Raw genomic sequence first — 16,767 nt, 5'->3', positions numbered from 1 at the left:
TTTTTTTGTTGTTTACATAATGGTTTCCCTTTACACTTGAACATCTTAAAATAAGACACTGTTAAATTATCCACTTTTTTTGGAATAGTGCCATAGCATGCAGTCTGTTTTGCATAGTTAGCTTATCTGTACGTGTGTCTGAGTGGGGAGGAGCTTTCAACGGCGTTCTGCCACGTCACGTGACAGCGGGCCGGCCTACGCGGTGACGTCACAAAACAGGCCGGTTCGAGTCGCTGCCGCTGCTGTCGTTCTTCACTTCCGCGTTTCTTCTGCGTTAAACTACGAAAGCCTAAGGAACCGGCGCGATGTCTCACCAAACCGGCATCCAAGGTAAACTCTTTGATCTCTAACCGCAATAAAGGATTTCGGTTAGAATTTAAATTCAAACGACTTCATTCGCTACATTTTGGGTTGTTGCTTATCTGTTTGGACTGCTTGCGCGAGCGTCTCAGTTAAAGATTGACTTGGAGTGTTTGTGTGTGTGTGTGTGTGTGTTAAACACTAACCAGGACCAGATTCTGAAGAGACAGCAATCTCTGCCAAGTGTGATCTAAGCTTTATTGCTCAAATATAGTCATGCAAATAAAAGATCATTAGGACACCAGTGCTGATGCATCCACATCTCAGGTCTTTTTTTTTTTTTTTTTTTCTTTTGATGACAGTCTGGACTCCTCCATCTCCCTGGCATCCTTTTAAGGAATCCACATACCTAGCATTGTTTATTTCGGGAAACACTGCTGTCCTCCAGCTAAAGGGATCAGAAATTTTGTATGCTTATTCCATCAAGCATAAGTTTTTGGATGCAATGAAAAACTAGAAAACACATTAAATATCCTCTTATACATTAAGTTTTTGATTTTCCATCTATTATGTGCATACTTTTGAGATTAGAGCTGTTTAAAAAGTATTTTACTTTATACGTCCTTCCTCGCCTTAAAACCTGGTAGTAGAATTTGTTATTGACGGCCTGTCCCCTGGGGACAAATTCTCACTGCACAGTTGCACAACTCCTGATGTACACAGGACGATGTCTTTTTGCACACTGACTTATGTTGGAGTCTCACGAACCTTTTTGATACCACCTAGTGTAACTTTTTTAATTAATAAGAATGGGTTTGTTAATGGTGTTTTTGCTCTCTGTCTCCAGCCACAACGGAGGTGAAGGACGTCTTTGCCAAGGCACGCAACGGCGAGTACCGACTCATTAAGGTGGTCATTGAAAACGGTAGGTTCAAGCCTGACATTAAGCTTTGTGCATTCGTTTGTGATCATAAGAATCCTTGAAGGTTAAAGATCTTCATGCTGAGCCTACAGTTCTGCTGTGTTTTTCAGAACAGCTTGTGTTGGGAGCAGTCAGATTTGCGGGCCAAAAATGGGAGCTGGAATGGGACAGTTCCATCCTGCCCCTGTTGGAGGATGACATGCCTTCGTACGTCCTCTACCGGCTGGACAGCACCAATAATCAGGGCTATGAGTGGATCTTCTTAGCGTGGTCCCCGGATCATTCCCCTGTGAGTAACCGCCACTGGCTTAGTGTCGGCCCTGTGGGAAACATAAGTGCAAAGACGAGAAGGGAAGTGTTTATTTAAACATGGATAACGCTGTTTTCTGGAACACTTAGCGGTACAATAATACTCAGTTTTTTTTGTTCCCTGAAGTATAAAGGCAGGTTAAATTTGGCCTTAAGGATTCTCAAGTCTTTTGAATCTGAAAAGTTTCAGTACCTAAACCTAAGGCAAAATAGCTTCTTTTAAATCAGTTTTTTCCTTTTGTACAATCCATATCCAAGGCTTGTGTTAAATGGGAATATATGCAAATGAAAAAAAAATAAAATAAAAAAGTGTGTTACTAAGGTATTAGGCCAGCACATGGTTTAACAGAAGAGCTTTCATATATATTGGAAACAATTTTACAAGTTTCTCTAACTGATCTAGAGGGATAATTACAGTACCAAAAAAAGCTGTTTCGATAAGTGGGTGGCACGGTATCTTAGTGCACCTTCAGGATTGGGTTTTAAATCCCACCTAGGGTCTGTGTGCATGTAGTTTGCATGTTCTCCCCGTGCTTGGTGGGTTTCCTCTAGGTACTCTGGATCTTTCCCATGGTCCAAAGACATGCATGACATACTAATTGGAGTTTCCAAATTGCCCTTAGTGTGTATATGTATGTACCCTGCGATGGATCGGCAGTATAGACTATGAACGACGTATTTGTGAGTGAGTGAGTATTCCCTTTAGTAGTTTTTGATGTTGGTTTTGATGGTGGTGGAGAAGACAATCATCTAGCACCTCAGTTCAAGATCTCCTATAGGTATTTAACCAGGTTGAAGATGAATAATCATTTATTTAATCATTTTTTTTACTATTCTTTTATCAGTAAGTGGCAGAGACGTTTAGGTTCAGGGTTTTCCATTTTCCAGGGAGTTTCCCATTAGTGTAATATCTCAGGAGCAAGCTTGAATGTTTGTAGTCACCGTAATCAGCAGTGATCAGAGTTGATTAGATAAAAAAAAAAAAAAAGATCCAATCAGGGTCAAATGTTTCAGTAACGTCTGTCTTTAGTGAGCTCATGATTTCATCATAGGATAAAGGTGATCAGAGAGACAGTGTCTTTGTATGTATTGATATACAGTATGTTGGCATTGAGGTGACCCAGTATAACATTATTTTTCTGACCTTTCTATCATGATAACATATACTGTATAAAGCTATGCATTTTAAATACTAAATACTGTATTTAAGCGAATAGGACCTTAGTAATCACAGGTTATCTAAAAAAAAACTGCCTTGTGGATGTGGATAATTAGGTGTGTGTGTGTGTGTGTGTGTGTGTGTGTGTGTGTGTGTGTGTGTGTGTATACTTGCAGAGATGCAGCAGGTTCCATGGTTTTTGTCGTAGGTTGTGTGGTTTGAGCTGGAAAAAAGGTTCCTCCCAAGAATAGCCATTAAAGACCACACATAAAGTTCTGGCACTGCAGTAATTACACATGAACTCAGCTGCGGTCTGAATTCTCTTTCATATACAGTATGGACTATTTTTACCCACTGGTACTCCAAAACATTCTGATGTAGCTGATAATGTGGAAGTATTGGTTATATAGATGTGGCATCAAAGACAGAAAATAGATTGTTGTGATTTCGGCCTGCTTTGAATAGAAACATTTGCAATTCTAATTCTCTTCTGCGGCTTTCAATAACCCAGTTGTTTTGCACAGCCGGCAGGAAGAGCTGCGAGGCCAAAACATTCCCTGCCCATGCTTCATTTAATTTGTTTAATACATGTTTACATTTTCCTCTTATTACTTTTTCTGTTATTTTTACATATACATTTTTTTTTTTTCATTGTAATGGTGTTGTCAGGTTCGCCAGAAGATGCTGTACGCTGCTACTAGAGCCACGCTGAAAAAGGAGTTTGGTGGCAGCCATATAAAAGAGGAGCTCTTCGGGACAGTAAAGGTACGGCGGAGAGTGCGCGGAGAGGATTCGCTTTCCTTATTGTGATTCATTACTGGGTTGCTTCTGTATAGCTGTTCTTAAAGCTCAGAAATCATACGCTTAAAGACATTTTATAATTCAAAGCATGTCGCCGCTTCAGCCGCTATTGTGTAAAACTACAGATCTAAAATCTAAAATGGTTCTATTTCAGTCTGAATGAGTTTGAATGAAATAAGGGTTGTGATATTTATTTATTTATTTATTTATTTATTTTTGGCTTACAATCACGTTGCACCTCCAGGGTCCGGGTTCAATTCCCGTTTCTGGGTCTGTGTGCATGAAGATTGCATGTTCTCCCCATGCTTGATGAGTTTCCTCTGGGTCCCCCAGTTTCTTCCCACAGTCCAAAGACATGCAAATTAGGCTAACTGCTGTTTCCAAATTGCCCGTAGTGTCTGAACGTTGACCAGAGGTGCTGCCACGGTTGTAAAAATAGAAATACCTACAATGGTCACCGTTGGGCTCTAGTGGTCTACAAAGGTTCCTAGATGGATAGATGGCTAGATTAAATAGAAAGATTAAACTAGACAGGCTCATTTTATTTATTTACTCCCCACCTGCTGCTTCTTTTTATGCTATATATTCAGACATTTATGAAATCATGATCATTAGATCAGACAGATTAGGTTAAATGGGGTTTCCAAGTTCCTTGTAGTGTGTGCATGTGTGTGTGCCCTGCGATGGATTCAGTGTGTACCCCTCCTGGGATCAGCTCCAGGCCCCCCATGACCCTGAAAACAGGATAAAGTGATAAGTGAGTGAGTGAGAATAATTTTTTACTAAATTCTCACTGTAGCACTTTTTTTGTTTACTTTTTGAATTATTAATTAACTGTGCATTTGTACAGCCATAGCCTAAAGAGCGAAGAGGCAACCGTTACTGCTATTCATAATTTATAATTAATTAAATACGATGCCGATAGCTAACAATATTAGTTTTTGTGTTTTTCCGCGGAAGGCGACTCAGGTGCTAAGTGTTCATGATGTCTAATGTGCAACCTGCCCTGGTTATTTTTTCTACATTTATTAATTTTTTGCTTATTAATCTGACATTTAATATTCACTACATACACCAATCAGCCATAACTTTAACACTGATTATCAGTAAAATAAGCAGAAACCTTGAGAGGAACCAGACTCAACAGGGAACCCATCTTCATTGGGGTGATAACAGATAGCAGGGGTTGATCTTCTGTAATACAGTACATGCATAAACGACCAGCCTGTCTGGTCAGATCCCACAGAAAAGCCAATGAAGCACAAATCGGTGTAAAAAGTCAATGCTGGCTGCGATAGAAAGGCGTCATTACAGCTGACTGCACACCCAGCATGGAAAGAGCTCTATGCCGCCTCCCCTGGCCTCCAGAGATCCCAATTCGATCGAACACCATGAAATGTGCTGAAGAAACAATCCTGTTCCATGGAGTCTTCATCACCTAAAGGAACCGCTGCCAGTATCCCTGTACCAGTCAGCACAACACACAACCAGAGGACTTCTGGAGTCATGTCCTGAGGTGCCACAGCTGCCCCAGTGGCAAAATTACTGGGCATAATGTTTTGTGTTATAATGTTCTGGCTGATTGTTGTGTAAAGTGTGTGTTCAGGACAGATGAGTTCATTCTCACAACAGTACTCGGTTATAGTTTAGCTTCCCAGCATTCGCTTCCTATTTATTTTTTTCCATTTCCTCATTGACTCACTAATCTTTAGGTGATTATTGTGTGTAACGGTGTTAACGGTCAGCATGCGGAAGGTCTTAAATATCACTGAAGCAGGAAACGGATTAAGAGGTCAAGAGGTTTTATTGCGATTTGTGACGACAGGTGTTTTTACACCTTAATAGCAGTAAAATAAATATAACTCTACAAATTCAAAGTGTAAGCGTAAACTTGCGTCAAGTTTTACAATGTGCGAGAGCTGTGGAGCATTTTAACCTTGACTAACAGGATAGTGTCCTATTGTTTTGTCTTTTTTGTTTTGTCTTTTTCTTTGTGCTGTTAGAATCTGTCGGGTTAGACTTTAAATGTCTTTGAAGAGCACCGTGTAAACTCAAAGCGGAGGCACCAAACAGCCACCATTTTACTATTTAATATTAATTAACTGTTCAATTAGTATGTAGTGTCTTATTACTTTGTTAGTAGTAGTTTATTATTTTTTAATCATGCAAAGAGTACCAGTCAAAAGTTTGGACATATCTTCTTATTCAATGTCTTTTTCTTTATTTTTATATTTTTCAACATTATATATTAATCATGGAGAGGTTAACATTATGACGGAACAAATATGGAACATATGGAATGAACAAACATATGTTGAATAATCCAGTATATTTGACATTTTCAATTTTTTTAAACCTTTTTCAAACCTTTTTTCCACCTTTCGCACTGATGGCAGCCCTACACACTCTGTGCCCTCAATTTTGACTAAGTCACCAGCAAAGCACCTGAACATCATCACACTCCAACATTCTCCACGCTTCACAGTGGGAACCACACATTCAGGAACCATCTGTTCTAACAAAGACATGCCAGTTATATCTCAAATCTCTCAAATTTTTACATCAGTTTCCGACTGACGTCTATTTTTTGTGTTTTTTGGAACAAGCAGGGTTCTTCGGAAGTAATGGTTTTACACTTTTGCACTATTCAACCCTGAAGGCTTGACTCTGGCAGTTGCCTCTGAACAGTGGATATTTAAATACATTTACTGTACAATAAGCATTTATGTGGACTTTAATCTCAGGTGGTGTTCAATATTAATGTATGAAAGTTTAACTTAATAAAAAAATGGTCCTTTATGGTTCTTTTGACTGGTATTGTATATAGTGTAAGAAATCCTTTCTGTGGCTTTTATTTTGATTGAGGGTATATAGTTTGTTGAATATGATGATGATGATGATGATGATGATACGAGGAAGACTAATAAAACTTTCTCTGTGCAGGATGATGTATCACTAAACGGATATAAAAGGTACTTGGCGTCCCAGGCTGCTCCGCTCCCACTGACAGCCGCTGAGGAGGAACTGAGGCAAATCAAACTCAACGAGGTACCAATGTCGCAAGACCTAGATGTGCATGACATCATATTTTGCTGGCTTAAAAAAAATAATGATTTGGATAAAGGTTTAATTAGCATCAGAAAACCGGTTATATTGGTGCAGGTTTATGATTTCTATGAGTAACATAAACAGAGGAACACACACCCACACACACCTTTCAAAACAGTGGCAGTCAGAGATCATGTGAGCACTGATTTTGCGCTGCGTGTTAAACAGATTGCTCGCTGGCCCACATAACTGTTTTATTCTCTCAGCTGTGCCTGGTCCCATCTGTCTTCATCTCTCCAGTGCCTGTGTATTATCGCCATGGCAACCAGCGGTGATGCTCATATTCATAGCAAGCATCACTACTATGTTTTGCATGCCAGTAAATACATACAGGCAGCTGCAGAATTATTGGCACCCTTTGTTAAAGTAGTGCGGCTAGGATTAGGGAGAAACCTTTGTAGTCTTCAGTGTAGATTCTTTTTAAGAAAAACACCCATACATGTGCATACTGTATGTATAAGTAATATTTAACAAAATTATATGGCACAATTGTTTTTTTTTTACAGAGTATACATATGAAAAGGGATAAAATTGTGACTTTAAAAAACGTATTGGAACTGGAAGGATTTTCTTTTATTTTTTTTTATTTTGGATATACAGTACGATCAAAACATTTTGGTTTGTGGTCATACCAAGAGCATAAGATAATAGACCAGAATTTCAGCTTTCAATCCTTGATATGTACACCGTGTTCAAGTCAAACCGGGACTTTTGATTGTTTAGAATAACAGAACGCAGTTATAAGAGTAAAAAACATCAAGGTAGAAAGTTCTGTCTCAGTACGCCGAGCCATGATCAGACTGCCTGCTTCATGCCTGAAACCTCGGCCCCCTGGGAACCCCTTCAATGATCCAAAGGTGTGGAAATGGCTTGGAGCGAGGTCAGGACTGTTCGGTGGCTGAAGCAATAACTCCTGTAATGTGGAGTTGGTGAATGACTGTGTGTACAGTCCCCACAGACAGATGCGTCTCATTCTTGTCACAAGTTGGTGACAAGTTATCTGTTGATTTTCAAGGATCAGCTGTTCCACCTACAATGTTCATGAGAACGACTGCAGTGGGCTCTGAGCCACATCGGCCAGGATCGACATTCACGGATGTACAGAGTTTAGTACAACTGGTTTCACGACTTCATTTTATCACAAGTCGGGTCATCACCTTGTACGTCGGGTTGAGTTAAACACTTTAGAACATGACACTTTAATTTTTTTATTATTTTTTTATGAACACGCCCTATTTGAATGACCAGTGTTTCTTGTTCCCCAGGTGTGCCATGTTAGACTGATTGATCAGTCAATTAGTAGCTTAGAATGTCTGCTCTTAGCTTAAGCCAAGGGTTTACCTGTGGCTTCCTGTGCATTTGTGATTACAAAAGGATAAACCTACACAAAGACCAGAGGGCTGTATATGGGAGGGAAAAGTAAGCCATTTTAAAGCTGAGAAAAGCAAGAGAACATCCATCAGATCCATCGCACAAGCATTGTGCACAGCCAAGACGACACTCTGGAATGTCCTGAGGAAGAAAGTAACCATTGATGGATTAACAATATGACATTATAAAGTTCGACGTGAGATAAACAAGATCAGCTTATGCCAGAAACATTGCCGGCCATAGACGTCGATAATTCTAAAGCTTGACTGTATTGTGCCAAATTCAGAGTGTGCAAAATATAATTTAGATCCAGAAAAACAAAACAATATAGTTTCCTTAAATGAGCGTTTTACAAGGCAGCATTTTTTTTAAAGCATTTTATTTAGATCAGCGGAGCAGATTATAGTGCAGAAAGCTATATTCGGCAGTGCAGTGGAGAGAGGCCACTTTTTTAAGTAGATGGATTCAAGTTCTGACTCTTGAAGCCAGTGTAAGCTTTACATTGCGTGTATGGTAGGGATTATTCCGAATGAACAAATGATTGCATTTAAAAGTAGGGCTGCAACTAACGATTATTTTGATAATCGATTAGTTGGGCGATTATGTTTTCGATTAATCGGATAAAACCTAGCCGCTTCTTCAATTTAATAATTTGCTTATAACTATTAAAAAAACATAAATCAGGGTATTATTTATGTATAAAAATAAACTTTAAAAAATGCAAAAGCCACATATAGAGTTTAATAATATTTAATTTTGACATTTTAAACCTTAAATGAAATGTAGTTTATAATATATACAGTATAAATATATATATATATAAATATATATTAGTTGAAAAATACACTGATATATTCAGTTGTTAAGATATAAACAGCTAAAATAATGTAATTTTGTATAATAAAATGATGTGTGCATAAGTTAACTTTGTAGTGGACTATAAAAAAAACTGTAGAAATGCAAAAAGCTAATAGTCACAAATATACTGTTATTTGCGTTCGCTAAAAACCACAACAATCACAAAATGTAATATTCTACTGTTATTCACACCGTGTAATTTAAGATAATCTAAATTAGCGCCATTTAACTTATCACTATTGCTCATGAGGTGATTGCGCAATGTGATGCTAGCGAGTAGCACATGAACAGATCTAGCGCGCGACTGTCCCGAAGTTAGCAAACAGTTTAAACAAAAGCACTTAAACTATACAACTTTTACACGATGAAGAGATACAGTTTTTACCGACCCTGCTGACGTTTCGCCATCCGTAACACCAACATGTTTTCTGTTTAAGTGTTCGTGCATGACGTGCCATGAAAGCTCGGTCTTGCATAGCGTGCAGGTTACCGTCTTCTTAGAGGCGTTTAATGTAAATTGCTATCATACCTTGGAGGACTCGGGGCGCGCGCTTTTTCCTGCAGACGCTTCTGTAACATCCATTGTGCGAGCGGCTGTGTATCTGTGTTAAATAGAGTTGCAGCTCTATTTAAAAGAATACAAAAGTATACTAATGTATGGAGGAATAAGCGAGAGGTCATTGAACTGTGTCCTACATGTCTGGTTTTGTATTAAAAATAGATTTTTATGTTGAAGTCATGTGCAAAATTCTTACTAGTGTAAATGTGATCATCTTTAATTTTGTAAGTTTGTCTGTATGTGTGTGTGTGTGTGTGTTACAGGTGCAAACTGACATCCACCTGGACACAAAGCAGCAGACTTTACAGGGTGTAGCTTTCCCCATGCAAAGAGATGCTATTGAGGCTCTGGAGCAATTCCGAAACAAAAGGATTAACTATGTTCAGCTTGTAAGAAGCATCTACTTATTAAGCAAAATGCACCACTGTCTTATGTCCACCTGCACAGTGTCTTTCACATTAAACGAGAATTTAGTAAAATGTTTCACTGTGTATTTAAGTGATCGCTCTGATATGTTGATGAAACTCCAGACTCGATGAACAAACTCGGCATGAATCCAGCATGTTTTCTTTTGCACGCTAATGACTCCAGGTTTAATCTGTGTCCAACAGTGACCTCTAGTGGATCACGATTGTAATTTCTCTTGAGTGTTGTATTACTTTTAACCATAATAGTGTTAAATATGATTGTGCTCGTTGCAGGAAATCGATTTTCCGAAAGAGTGCATTAAGTTATCCAGCACAGCTCCAACAGAGTTACGCGACCTCCCCAAACGGATTCCTAAAGACGCAGCGCGGTACCACTTCTTCCTCTACAAACACTCGCACGAAGGAGACTACCTCGAGTCCACGGGTAAGAAGACACTTGGTCATATTTGTGTCGAGGGCAAATGTTTGCTTGTTCTTTCTTTTAGGCATTGTGAGACTTCGTTACTTGTGTTACAAGACACAAATAAAAAATAAAAATAAAAATTCAATTTAGTTCAACTTTTTCACATTTCTTTAAGGACTTTTTTGGGTATATGTTAAAGATTTTTGCGAACTTGCCTTTTTTCCTCCCTTCAGTGTCCTGTTTCTTTTATCGCTGAAGTACGGTGTTCCCTTTTAGTTCTTTTTTTTTCTTTTTTTTCCAATTTCATGCTCTATTAAAAATACAGTATGTTTTTCTAAAAAAAAAAAAGAAGACCCTTAAGGATTAATTTCATACAGAGCCCCTAAAGGGATATGGGTGGAAAAAACTTTATGAAAATCAGACGATGAAGAAGAAGAAGAAGAAGAAAAAAATGAGACATGGGTGGAAAAAAATGTAAAAAAAAAAAAAAAAAAAAACCTGAGGAAGAAAAGAAAACGGGACATGGGTGGAAACAAATTTGGGGAAAAAAGGAAAAAAAACTGATTCACTAAGTAGAGTTTGACTTTCAGCTTGGCATATATAAAGACATGCAGTTTGTACTTACAGTTTGCTGAAAGATTGATCCGGAAGTATGAGTTACATGGTCTTTGTTTTTGTTTTTTTTCCTCCCATGCCCTCCCTTGTTTTTTATAAAAAAAATTTCTCTTAGATTTTTTTTTCCTCATCCATGTTCCTTTAGGAGCTCCATAGTTTCATGAAATAAAGCCTTGTTTACTGCTTGGTCAAAATTCTAAATAAAGGAAACGACACAATTACAGTGAACCCTTGGATTGCGAGTAACAAGGTTTGCGAGTTAAGATTAAAAGATTTTTGATAAATTTTGAATTGGAAAATAAACAGATTTTTGTTTACAAGTACCAAGTATTTTTATCACGCATGCGCTTCTTGTTTTGACACCAAGCGCCACATGATCACAACTGAGCCAACGTTTTTTCTCTCTTGCACTGCGGAATTGTGGGTATATTCAACATCTGTGCATGTGTGTACTGTTTACTATAACACTGTGACCACGTGTGTGTGTGTGTGTGTGTAAAACATTTTATTTTGTGTCTGTATGCATGTGTGTACAGCGCGCATGTAAAGCAAAAGCAGCAAGTCTCATTAGAGAGGTTAAAGATCCATTTTCTTTCGCCTTCACAGACACACACACTTTCTCTATGCTCTACACAAAAACACTGCTCTGGCGCGATTCTTTTTAACGGTAAAGTGCGGGTTAACAGCAGTGATTCCGTTAGTGTGTCGTTCAATCGAGTGTGCTTAAAGTGATTTTTTGTTTATTTTTCCGATAAAACAATGTTTCCGTTGTGTGGAGTGGAGGAAAAGAGTGGAGGAAGGGTAACTGTGTAGGACGAGAAGGGAGAGAGGGGAGCTTTACTCTCACACACACACACACACACACACACACACACATCAACGCAGGTTGATTTGTTTTATTTTTACTTTATATTTTGTGTTAATTATTTTTATGTATTTCTTTGGGCTGTGGAACGAATAATTTGAGTTTACATTATTTCTTATGGGAAAATTTAATTCGGTTTACAAGTGTTTTGGAATATGAGCCCGCTTCCGGAATGAATTATGCTCGTAATCCAAGGTTCCACTGTACTGGAATTAGACCTTAAGAACAGATCAGCTATTAAGCACAGGACAACTTCGCAAGATAACTGTGGTCAGGAAAAAAAATCATGAACGCCACATGATTGGACATGACTTGAACACTTGACTTTATCACCATCATAAAAATTGACAATAGAAATCACATCTTGATTGTTTTTGATGTTTCGTAAGAGCATTTCCACATGTATGATGCATGTATCTATGCTTCTGTGTAAAGTCTACATGGAGCCAATAGTGGTGTGAGCATATATACTTGTCTGCTGGTGTGTTTTTGTCATGCTGAAATTATGTTGAGTTTTTTTGGTGTAATTCAATACAAAATGCTAAATGAAAGTGAGCTGATCTTGTCTGGCTGGAGCTAATAAAATTTGAACAACAGTTACTTTTACTGAAATGGCTATGACTCAGAAATAAAGGAAGACGTCGGAGGAGATGCTCAGTCCAACGTTCAATTTAGTTAAAAAAAAAAAAATGCAAGAGTCGAAAAAGAAGAAGCCACTACCAATACAAAACTACCAGCCTCCGGAAATGTGGAATCGTTCCAAGCCATTTTCACACGTTTGGATCATTAAAGGAGTTCCTGGGAGGCCAGTGTTTTAGTTCAAGCCTGGTCATGGAATAATTTTTTATCTTGAACAATCACAATTGTTGTGGTTTGTGTCACTGCGGTGTGTAGTTACATTTCTCACGGTACGCTGTACTGTAGGTCTTGTCTTTTAGACCTCACACTCAGAGATCTGCTCCCCCTCCCCTCCATATGGTTGCATATGTAACTCCTGATTCCTAAGAAATTCAGCTAAAAATGGAATCACTGTCCAAAAGTTGCACTTCTGAGAACACAGCCCAATTTAGAAACGAGGGATTTTTTGATAGATCGTCTAAACTACATGCTGTTTATCATGCACATGTTATTTTTTCTATATACTGTAACGCCATTGTTTAACACCAATCGTGCATTGTGTGTGTTTGCAGTGTTCATATACTCCATGCCGGGTTACACATGCAGCATTCGGGAGAGGATGTTGTACTCCAGCTGCAAAAACCCCCTCATAGACACGGTGGAAAACAAACTGCAGATTGAAATTGCCAAAAAGGTATGCATTGCGCACACACCAGGCGTTAACACTCCAATATAATTGATGTCAAAACTGACGTTACGTTCCTACAGTTGGAGATCGATAATGGTGATGAAATCACCAGTGACTTCATGTATGAAGAGGTGCACCCAAAGCAGCACGCGCACAAACAAGCCTTCGCCAAACCCAAGGGTCCCACCGGGAAGAGGGGGGGTCGCAGGATCACGCGTCCTCCGGGGGACGCCGTGGATGACGATTAACATCGCTCGTGAGACGAAGTGTTTTTTTTTTTTTTTTTTTTTGTTAGAACTCCTAGTCTACCTTAAAGCCGCTAACTCGTGTCTCCATAGACTCGCATATCTATGCACGAAGGAAAACACTACACGCTAGGACACAACCTGAATGAGCAGCTCATTCGGGGATCTGTGAAACAAATGATGACACACTAAATGTACTTACTTCTCATTTCTAAGATTGATTCGCTTCTTAAATGCACACTAAACCTATAGTTAACATGAAGGATGTTGGAATGCAGGCGCTCAGTTCAGAGCTGGGACGTTATTAAGTTTGAAGCATTTAGTATAAAGGTGCACAAATGCGTTGTGTTTATGGGTCTCTGGTCTTAGGCTTGTTTTTGCTCAAAAGCAAATTGTATTTGAGACTGATAACACACTTTGTTTTATTGTTGAGATTATTATTTTTTTTCTGAGTTAAAAGACCCTCTGGTCAATAATTTAATGAAGATCAAACAATTAGACCTGCTTTCTCATTTTAGATCAATAGCTACGTTTACATGGACGATAATCTGATAACATGTGCTCAAAGCATTAAATCATAATATAACTTTTTTGACATGCACAAAGTGGTTCTGCCTGCTGTGAGGCATTTGATCTTTTCGAAATATAACAGAAAAAGGTAAAAGAAGTATGTTAGGTTAGACTTCCTATGGTTTCCGAAGAAATCCTGCATTCTGCGTTTTTTATTTGTTGCAAGAATTCAGTCTCATCTACAGTATGATTGATTAGATGCTTTACTACGTGTGACGTGTAGGTTAACCAGTGCTCCATTCTCAGCCAGAGACCCAGGGGACGAAAGTGTGAAATAAAGACTAATGTGCCTGTTTTCACCCATCAGCAACGGAAGCAAAATTTCCTTCATAGAAGCCCATCATGGTACATAATGAAAGAATCGATTTCCTCCGAGACAGAAATGATCAGCCCAAGTGTTTACTTGTTGAATGGATAATCTCACATCCCTCTCAATGCTGTTTGGGGAAACCCGCTCAGACTGGGGTGTCTTTAATTGAATTATGCTATTATTCCCACTATTTTTGCAATATTAGGGACCATGTACAGTACAGTACACGCACCTTGTGCATTTGTCAAAATACGAAACACTATCAATTAATATGAAAATCATATTACTATCATACTATCAATTATGAAAATGATGTCCTGGTATTTGAGCTGAGCTAAGCAGCATTCTTCCATTAAAGTCAGTTTATTTAAAAAAAAGGAGTTTTATGAAGTACAAAAAACATAATGAAGAAATCATTTTATAAATGTAGGAATGAATAAAATTCTATTTTATTACACACTTTAATAACACAAAGGGGAAATTTTCTAAATAACTGAATGTCTTTTCAAATTAGTTTAAGTGACAAAGAAGCTTGTTGAAATTGTATTTTTCTAAACCTAATCATGTGAACATGTCCAGATCATGCTGTCCTTTGGCGTCCTCTTTTTCTTTCCTAAATAACGTTTAAGAAACACTCCAAGACACATATTACTGTGCAAAGGTCTTAAGCCTTCCCCACATTTCTCAATATTTCTGACCCTTTTGTATTTTCCATGTACTTTTGAGGAATAGACTTTTTTGGCACTCATTTTCGGTCCTGTATCTGACCAGTACAGAGGACTGTTTTTAGTGGTTAAGCCACACAGTGGTCTGTGAATCATTCAAGCCTTAACAAACATCTTAACTCAACTTAAGGCATGACCCAGCGAGAAACTGGTGCAGATGATCAGGCCAGTGATTATTAAACTGGTGGTGCTGAATGCAGTGAGTGGTTGGAACAGACGAGGGGGAAAACGAGGTTGCTGCTAAGGACGTCACATAAACAACAAATTCTTTTAATTGTATTTTTAGGCATTTTGCAACCTTTCACAGTGAAACATTTGTTTCCATTTCTTCAATTTATTCTACATTATTTTATTTAATTTTAGATGAAGATTTTGGATAGTACTCCTTGTCCATATAACGTATACTTGGACTTTGTTTAGCATGTCTATGAAGAACTATGACCATTAAAACCTCTTAAATGAAGGGATTGCAAATGTAGACTCCAGAACAGAGCTCCATCTACTGAATAGGTACATAGATACACTAAACCACTATTGTTTTTGTACTAGTGTGGTACGGAGCTTCGTTTAAACACAACGGTGGTGCGTTATGTCACTTCTCAAATGTCTTTTTTTTTTAACAAATGAAAATATTTACAGCAAAATAGTTGTCATTTGTTTATCTTTATTTCTGTTTCAGTTTTGTGAATGGAGGTTTTGATAAGCAAATTTGGGAAATAATAGGTACATATCTGTTCTTGGGCAATTCTATGCAGAAGTCAACTTTACCATAGGCGGAACGAAGTAAGAATATGAATATTTCATAGAGGTCTTACTGAACCACAGTGATGCACTAAAATACTGCTATAAAATAAAAATATCTGCTTATATTGACAAAACTTTTACTCATATATTAAACATCAAAGTCCATCATAAAGCATCATGAAAAAGGCACAATTTATTAAACTACAAAAAAAAAGAGTGCAAAACAAAGGAAATAATAGATTTTTAATTATTATTCATACTTACTATTTTAAATGTTTCATGTTAAAATGTACTATTCCAGTGTGTTCTTTATATAGTTTGTAAAGGTGAAATAATGTGAAAGTCACCTCCATAATGCCAGTTTATCCATATTATTCCAAAAATGTACCCTTTTTTTATTTCATTTTTTTTATAATGTTCGTTCAAGTCTGTTTCATGGTTTCAAGTGTCATGCTTTTTGCAGTTGTCTTTAAAAATCTTCTTTTGTAGTAACCCTCATTAATTGTCCGTTTAATGTCACATAACACTGATAAAATGCTGGATATTTTCAGGTTGTAAATGCTAATATCATTGTTGAGGTTTTGTTTGTTTTTAGCTAAAAAGATTACATTAAAATTATGCAAATTAATTCACTAATACTAAGCTTGTCCATGTTCTGAGGCTTTTTGTTCACCAGTATGTTGATTCCAAATGTCCTATACAGTATATAATGCTGGAATCCTCCATCTTATTGTTAGACATCAAGCTTCGACCAGACTGAGCCGAAGTGTTTTACTTTGTGTGTGATGATGATATATGTAATGAGACATAAAAAAACATAAAAATGTCTTGACAACCTCCCTGATGAATACCACTGTATATACCATAGTTTTCATTTCAATTACAGCTTAGGGAAATTATAAAAAAATATTAGAATATTTAATTTCGAGATGAAGTGAATTACTGTTTATCCGGTATAAACTATGTGTATCTCACAATCTAGTTCAGTATAAACATGGAGAAGACCACTGACCTGACACTTAAATTGTTCACCCTTCACAAAGTGGAAAAGCCACAAAAGGGGCTGTATTGAAGCATGTTCATTTAAAGTGGTCTGGAAGTGAAAAAAAAAGTGGTTTAAAAAAGTGCACACAAAACAGGGATACCCATAGCCCTAAGAAAATTGTTTG

At 37.7% G+C, this 16,767-nt stretch overlaps 1 protein-coding gene across 2 annotated transcripts; it reads left to right on the top strand.

Annotated features, from left to right (window-relative positions):
* Positions 1-223: 223 nt before the first annotated feature.
* LOC128534587 (twinfilin-1-like) lies at positions 224-15,466 on the top strand. 2 transcript variants are annotated; one of them, XM_053509048.1, is made up of 9 exons: positions 224-330; positions 1,148-1,225; positions 1,333-1,511; positions 3,360-3,455; positions 6,435-6,539; positions 9,651-9,776; positions 10,089-10,239; positions 12,889-13,010; positions 13,085-15,466. In XM_053509048.1, exons 1-9 carry the CDS (start codon positions 306-308, stop codon positions 13,250-13,252), a joined length of 1,050 nt encoding a protein of 349 aa, XP_053365023.1. In that variant the 5' UTR covers positions 224-305; the 3' UTR covers positions 13,253-15,466. The 2 variants fall into 2 exon arrangements, with proteins under 2 accessions (XP_053365023.1, XP_053365024.1); XM_053509049.1 differs by having other exon boundaries at positions 279-330; positions 1,338-1,511.
* The last annotated feature ends 1,301 nt before the right edge of the window (positions 15,467-16,767 follow it).

Source organism: Clarias gariepinus, chromosome 12 (assembly GCF_024256425.1).
Source record: "Clarias gariepinus isolate MV-2021 ecotype Netherlands chromosome 12, CGAR_prim_01v2, whole genome shotgun sequence".
In the NCBI taxonomy this organism is placed as follows: Eukaryota; Metazoa; Chordata; class Actinopteri; order Siluriformes; family Clariidae; genus Clarias; species Clarias gariepinus.
Note: the sequence above shows the minus strand (reverse complement) of the source record. Positions and strands in the feature narration are given on the sequence as shown.